General features: G+C 40.6%; 1 protein-coding gene across 1 annotated transcript in view; it reads left to right on the forward strand.

Annotated features, from left to right (window-relative positions):
* The window catches only part of SLC22A15 (solute carrier family 22, member 15), a gene marked incomplete at its 5' end in the record, with an annotated part of 20,832 nt that extends 15,690 nt beyond the window's left edge, over positions 1-5,142 (forward strand). Inside the window, 2 exons of the mRNA XM_009079289.1 lie at positions 1,796-1,984; positions 5,053-5,142. Coding sequence (XP_009077537.1) covers positions 1,796-1,984; positions 5,053-5,139 — 276 coding nt within the window. The remainder of the gene's footprint in view (positions 1-1,795; positions 1,985-5,052) is intronic.
* Positions 5,143-7,714: the final 2,572 nt, after the last annotated feature.

Here is a 7,714-nt window from a genome sequence, read left to right on the forward strand (position 1 = left end):
GAGGTTAGATAGGGAATTTGGAAAATCTTTTTGAGATGCTTAATGCAGCCCTGGAACAGTCTACTTGGAGAGGGAATCTCAGTCCTTGGAGTTGTTTCAGTACTTGATTACAACAAAGCTATGATTGACCTTGACAGGTTGGAGATATGGGCAGAGAAGAACCACCTGAAATTCAACAAGGGCAAGTGCAGGTCCTGCACCTGGGAAGGAATAAGCCCGAGCACCGATACAGGTTGGCACTGACCTGCTGGAGAGCAGCTCTGAGAGAAGGACCTGGGGGTCCTGATGGACAACAGGCTGTCCATGAGCCATCAGTCTGCCCTTGTGGCTAAGAAGGCAAATGGAATCCTGGAATGCATTAAGAAGAGTATTGCCAGCAGGTCAAAGCAGGGGATCCTGAAGGAATAAGCCCGAGCACCGATACAGGTTGGCACTGACCTGCTGGAGAGCAGCTCTGAGAGAAGGACCTGGGGGTCCTGATGGACAACAGGCTGTCCATGAGCCATCAGTCTGCCCTTGTGGCTAAGAAGGCAAATGGAATCCTGGAATGCATTAAGAAGAGTATTGCCAGCAGGTCAAGGCAGGTGATCCTGCCTCTCTACTCAGCCCTCATGAGGCTACATCTGGAGTACTGGAGTCCAGTTCTGGGCTCCTCAGTACAAGAGGCACATGGAGCTCCTGGAGCAGATCCAGCAGAGGACAGTGAAGATGATTAAGGGAGTGGAGCACGTCACTTACGAGGAAAGGCTGAGGGAGTTACTCCTGTTCAGTCTTGAAGAGAAGACTGAGAGGAGACATCATTAATGTATTGAAGTCTCTAAAGGGCGAGTGACAAGATGAAGCCAGGCTCTTCTCAGTGGTGCAAACCAATAAAACGAGGCAGTGGGCAAAAACTCATGCACAGGAATTTCCAACTGAATATGAGGAAGAACTTCTTTACTGTGCATGTGACTGTACACTGGAACAAACTGCCCAGAGAGGTTCTGGTGTCTCCCTCACTGGAGATATTCAAGAACCATCTGGATGCAATCCTGTGCCATGTGTTCTAGGTTGACCCTACTTGAGCAGAGAGGTTGGACCACATGACTCATTGTGCTCCCTTCCAAACTGATCCATTCTGTGATTCTGGGGTTGCAGGCTCTTTCCACATATCACAAACATATTTCCCAGTCCATAGCAAGTAGAGAGTTGTGGAAAAAAAAATTATATGGGTCACATGTGAGGGACAAGGAGATGGTAATTTCTCAGCACCTGAGCATTTCAAGAAGTGTCTGGATGCAATTGTGAGCCATGTGCTCTAGGGTGGCCCTGCTTGAACAGGGAGGTTGGACCAGATGATCCACTGTAGTGCCTTCTAGCTTAGCTGTTTCTGTGATTCTGTGACCTGATCTAGTGGTGGCTATAGTCATGCTTAGAGTTGGTGTTTGGCCTAGGCGACCTCAAGAGATCTCTGAGTAGCGTGTCTGTGTTTCTGTGATACCTATTCCCTACCACAAAGGGATGTTGCATTTGTTGAAAAGCACATATGTTATGGACAAGAATTGAGTATAAATACAGCAGGCATTTCTTTAAAAGCTTATCCCAAAATCTCTGTGGATCTAATAGTATTGATAAGATGCAATTGACAATATTCATTAAAAAAAAACCCAACACCAAAACAGTAGAATTGGTAACTTTCATACTAAATAGGAACACAAGCACTTGCCAGAGGGAATGGTTGTAAAGGCTAAGTGTGTTAATACACAGTATGAACTACAGGGAACCAATCTCAACCTAACTCTGTTATTTTTTCCAGAAATCTGTGCAGTGGTCTCTGCCTTACATTGTGTTTGGAGCAACTGGTCTGTTGTCTGGGTTCTTAAGCTTATTATTGCCAGAGACCTTAAACAGCCCTTTGCTAGAAACTATTTCGGACCTGCAGGTATGCTCATACTGGAGGCTGGGTGATGAAGCCATGTCTTTGCAAGCCCTAGATGGCTCACAGGTATATTAATTTTTTTCCTAGTACTTTTCTGTTCTGTTTATTTCAGCTGTCAGCTTGAATGTGCCACTCTAAATAGATTAGGATAGTGATTCCTGGCCAGTGGAGGATAGGCCCCAAGGAGATAGAAAAGATAGTTCAGTAACCTTACCATCACATCTGAATTGTTGTCTGGAAATGCAGGCTGAAACATAGCTGGGTTAAGTCATCCCTTTGAGGCCAAAAGCTTACAGTATTTCCCTTTGGGATAAAGTGATGTCTGTGCCTCTCAAATTGCTGCAGCAATCTATCTTAGAGTGCTTCATCCAAAGCTGGCCACTGAAGCTTGAGAAGCCTTAGATGTTAACAAGACCAGAAGCCTGTTTGTGAAGGGCTGTTCTCAAAGGCAGCACACTGTACTTCTGACCTGCCCAAGCTGTTCTGCAATGCCAGTTGTTAGCTCTGTCCCAGAGAGGTTTTAAATGGGTTAAAGCTAGACTAACCTCTGAGATTTGTCCCATGTTGACTCTGGGAAATGAGGTTCATTGAAAATGTTGGAATTACAAAACTCCCAGGCATAAGCATAAATCAGTGTGGCAGCAGGATGTTTTTCAGTGAGGTTTCTTGGAATGTTTTTCATATCACTTTATAATTTATTTTGCTAAACTCCTGTACATCTCTTGACATGTCTGCATCTTCCAGTCATGTGGAGGTTTTAATGTGGCTGCTCTACTGTGAGTGAAGTGAATGGTTGGAAAGAAGTAGCTAGTGAGCTGAAAGTGTGTTTGAATTTGGGTAAGGTAAGGTTTTAATGTTTAACTCCTGGTCCCAAAATTTTAAGTCAATGGATTACTAAAAATAGAATAATTGGTCAGAAGACTTGAAGGAAAACTCATAACAAAAAATGTTGGTTGCCCCATTATGCTGAGATGAGATAGAGTCTTTTAACACCTTTTAATTTGATTTGATTAGGTTTTGGTCAAGCACTCTGAGGTTCACAGGTAGTCATCTGTATTTTCACAGAAATGAGGAGGAAGAGTAACACATATTGCTAGAGTGAGAACAGTTGCTTCCTTTCAAAGGCTTCAGCATGTTGCCTTGTTTACCAATTTTAGCTGTAATAGTTCTTGGCAGGACAACACAGTTTAGGGACAAAAGCACCCTTCAAGAAAGCTTGAAAGAGGCTGCCCTGCAACAGTTAATTTTATACTTTAGCTTCTTTTACCTGTATATTTTATAAACATTTTCAACCATGCTGGATAATGTGTTATGGCACCACATTCTTGCTGACTACACAAATCTATCATTTACATTGACATCGGCTGTTATTTTGGTAATTACATCATTATTACATCTTAATTGTGCAGATGGCTTATCAATAAAAGCAATTCTAGCAAACAGTGCAGGTGTTACAACTTAGAGTGGGGGGTGGAGGGGAAGTCACATTTTTATCTTCTTTTTTAACCAGCTAAGGTCAGTATTTGCTCTCTGAGGTGACAAGTGTTGTCTATCAATGTTCACACAACCAGGTTCACTTATGTCAACCAGTCATCTCAGGTTTAAATCTTCCTTGCTTGTGCTTCTGTAGGCTTCTTTAAAATCCCAACCTTAAGAGGACCCAGAGAAGGAAAAAATAAAGAAATAGAAAATGTTCTTCAGGAACACTTCACACAGATGGATTAAAATACTGAATCCAAATGCAAAAGTCATTGGCCTGAACTAATCCTGTAACTTTAGTGAAGTTATATCTGGAATGTCTGTGACACATTAGGGATTTATTTTAAAGCTCACAAAGAAAGTGCTGATAAAATGGAAAGCTGTTAAACATTAACCCTGTTTGACAAGGCCATGGAGAGGTCTTATGAAGCTGCTGTGAGAAAGATTTAGAATTTATTTGGCATACCCTGAATTCCCCCTGTGGAATCCATTGTCCTTTTGTACCACTTTCAAGATAACATGAGTTCTGATTGCCCAGAATGGAGGTTTTGTCCCTGTTAACATACATGGATGTGATATTCAAGTTGGACAGCATCCAGTGATAGCCTGACTTTCCTCAAATAATTTTAGAAATCTAGAAAAAAAGCATAACATGATTCCCTTTATATCTTCTGACAGGTCTTAGTGCTCAAACTGTTTGAAATTCCTTTGCAGTTAACGCACATTGCTGTAGCAAAACTCCTCTGAAGACAGATCTGAAGCCACAGATTTTGCTTGCATGGTACTGTCAGTCAGGAACACGATTTCCATTTCTCTCTCTTTCACCCTTTCTCTCACCCTTCTTAGCATATCACTAGGCAGGCAGAAGTCTTAGGATGAATGCAAGCATAGTGGGGAAAAAATCCTAAATAATCAAACTAGACAGAGTTAATACTAGCAGGAGAATCTTTTTAACTGGAATAATTTGTGTCAATTGCATGGAAAAATGCTACACTGGCCAAATAAAAATCAATTAGCTGTAATAGCTGACTTGAGTTTGGGTATGTCATATAAATTGCTTTGTGGAAAGGACTCTGGCTGGAGTAGGTATGCCCATAATATGGATTTTACCTTCTGAACATATGACCTGGTAAGGGTTTTTTCCTTTGCCATAACGTTTTTAGTTAGTATTGCAGGAGAATCTTTTAAATTCAACTTGCATAGTAAAATGTCCATGCTACACGTGGAGAAGTATTCATTCTGGATGGAGAAGCTTTTACTTAATCAAGTTATCTGTGTGTTCTGAGCTGTGGTGAGCTACTGTGTTTGTAGGAGCTCACCACAGAGCAGGGGTCTTAAACTCAAATTAGGAAAGTTGAGTATATTATCACTTCAGAACCATCCTCAGTCTCTTTCCTGCATGTGTTCTCCAGTGTACTGGTAGAGCAGAGAAAGTCCATCCACTGGGACTCTTTTGAAGATATTTTGAAGGACCAAGGACATAAAGAAATCTTAATCCACATAATGTCTTTTGCAGTTTTAATACAGTGATTTGACCTGCCTCTTCTTACAGTTTCTCTGGCAACATTCCACAGAGGTATAATAGTTGGTGCTTATGTATTTTGATACTGATTTAGTGGGTTCTGTGCTAACTATGACTTCATTTTTGTTTCTAGTCTGGAGACAAAGACAGTTCTACAGGGAGTGGAAGTGAAGATGAGGAGTTTTATGATGCTGATGAAGAGACTCATATGATCAAGTAATGAGAAGAAGAAACGCTGGCCAATTTTATGCCTTCTCTCACTTGTCCAGTCAGTCCAGCTGTATGACAAGTCTTGGGGACCTTGCTTGTCAGGGAATGTAATTGGGCAAGTGCCTGTGTTTTTCCTGACTAGGAGAGAGATTTGAGTACTATTCAGAGTAATTACACCACTGATGCTCTCTGTATGAGACAGCCCTTCAAATTCTTGTGGTTCAGAATGACAGTGCATGGACTGCACTTGAAGCCAGGTGAGACAGCAAGAGTGGAATAATGTATTTCTGAAGCTTAGGAAATTATCTAGGCTCAAACAGATTTGGACAGATCATCAATGCATATGTTGACATTTTATTTTCAAGGTGATGGATTTTGATTCAGTATCAATTGATAAACTTGAAAACAACCACTCTTTTATTCCATGGGATGAAAGTGGTCACAGAATGTGCTGTACACTACTTCAATGGGAACAAATTCCTGAAAATGTATGTTAAAGTGGCTTCTGTGTGTTCAGCAGAGGAGAGCCAACTATGAGCATAAGGTTTGTCTCTCTGTACACTTGTATAGAGTTACAGAGTTAGTCATGAGCTGGGCATTTACTTAGTGATAATGGAAGGCTGGGAGGAAGGACTACACAAAAGAGCAACCATAAAGCTTGCAAACGTAAGGGATATTACTGATTTACTTTTTTTTCCCCTTTTCATACACCAAGCTTTTTCCTGGGCTGTCTTGTGCATATGTTTGCCACATGTTCCCCACATCTCAGCACTGCTGTTTATAGCTTTGCCTACTTTTACCTTGTCCTCACTTTGTCATAAATATTGAAACTCAGCAACTTCTCTGTGGAGTGAAAAAAATATCTGATGGGTATAATTTCATGGGTGTGACATAGGTGAGGTATTTATCACACACTGTGTGTGTGAGGTGTGTAAGAATATATAGCTCAGTTTTGCGGACCTATGTGTGTCTTTATTTCTGGAAGAGACTTAACTCTGAAGTGGTAAGAGGAACTATGGATTGTTATTACATTTGGGGCATTATTTCCAGGAAGCTGCTAGTGTTTATTTAAAAATCTTGTGTAGATGAAGTTCTCATAAAAAAAGAAAGGGAGGGCAAACCTCTTTGAGACAGCATTTAGTTACTTGATGTTTTTTATTTACCAAGTGCTTACTCAAGCACTTGGTTACTTGACCTTGTTGAGGAAGACAGTTTCACTTTTCTGTTCATCCTGAACTTTCTGTAAGTGCTTCATTAGAGGGATGTGGAATCTTGAAATACGAAGTATGAACATATGAAATGTCCAACTATAAAAAAGAGGCATTACAAAGATTCAGTTTTCTTGATTATTTTATCTTTATTAAGACTGATTTCCATAAAATGTTTGTTGGTCTTCCTGCTTGGAGTTCCTAGCGAAGTGCCACACAACGGCAGCAAATATATTTCAGGCTCACTAGCCATTTTTGCAGATCTTAGGTTTTAAAAAGCTGGATTTAAAAAAAATAGCTGACTATTTCCTGGTTAAACTGGGAAGCTCTTTTACTCTGCAAGGAAGTGAAAGTAAACATCTGAAGGTTTCAGCTTGCTGTTTGGACTTTGTTCACTGGGAATCTTAAGACTGAGCAAAGTACAACTGCCCTGGTTGGTGCAGAGAGCAACCCAGAGACTGCAGCACTCCCAGTTGGTCTGAACTTGATTCAGGCATGGACTGTGAGCAAGGTTGGGAACTTCAGTCCTTATGGACAGTGTATCAATATTGTTGTGATTTTTGCCTGTATCATGAGCTTCACCAGAAGAATTCCAGCCTGCAGTCTTGACTTCTCTTATTTTTCAGACTATTGATAGTTGTAGATGTGACAGGGCACTTTTAAACACAGCTGGGTAGTCCTTCTGCCTTATTTGGCCCTTTTGTATGTAAAAACAGTAAATAAGGTACTCAGAATACTTGGAAAGGTTGAATCTATTAAAATGCTTTTTAATTTTGTATTCACATCTTAATTTATGGACAGCTGGGAAAATTACTTTGTTGTTGTTGATTGCTTCTAAATAGAAAAAATCTGCTTAGAAGCAATGAGTGCTAAGCCTGGCAGTATTAACATGCTGCCAAGACCTAATAATACTTTTTAGGTGTTTGCTGCCTCTCCTTCTTTGGGTGTTAGGTAGAGTAAGTCACCTGAGATGCAGCCAGGAACTGCTAGCCTTGGTTCAGGTGCAGAAGATCATTCTTTGTAGGACCTGAGCTGGATTTTGTGAGAGTCCTCAGGTTATAGTTAAGTTTACCTCTCCACTCATGTATCATCAGTATACGTATGCAAAATTGCAAAAACAAGAATGAAGACAAAATTAGTAATTTTTTTCCCCACAGAAATTGATGCTGCACTCTTTTTAAACCTTAAATCTCTCCTGTGTTTGCACCTCTGAAGTTTTAAAGGGCAGCATCTTGTGTCAACCACAGGGACTCTGTATTGTTACTTACCCTGGTCAGTTAATTCCAAAGGTTTATAGAAAAGAATCCTTGCAGGAGGAACTCAGCAATGTAGTGTCAGGCTTCTTAAAATTGCTTGTGTTCTGAAGTTCAATCCATT

The sequence above is a fragment of the Acanthisitta chloris genome, unplaced genomic scaffold (assembly GCF_000695815.1).
Source record: "Acanthisitta chloris isolate BGI_N310 unplaced genomic scaffold, ASM69581v1 scaffold11037, whole genome shotgun sequence".
Lineage (NCBI taxonomy): Eukaryota > Metazoa > Chordata > Aves > Passeriformes > Acanthisittidae > Acanthisitta > Acanthisitta chloris.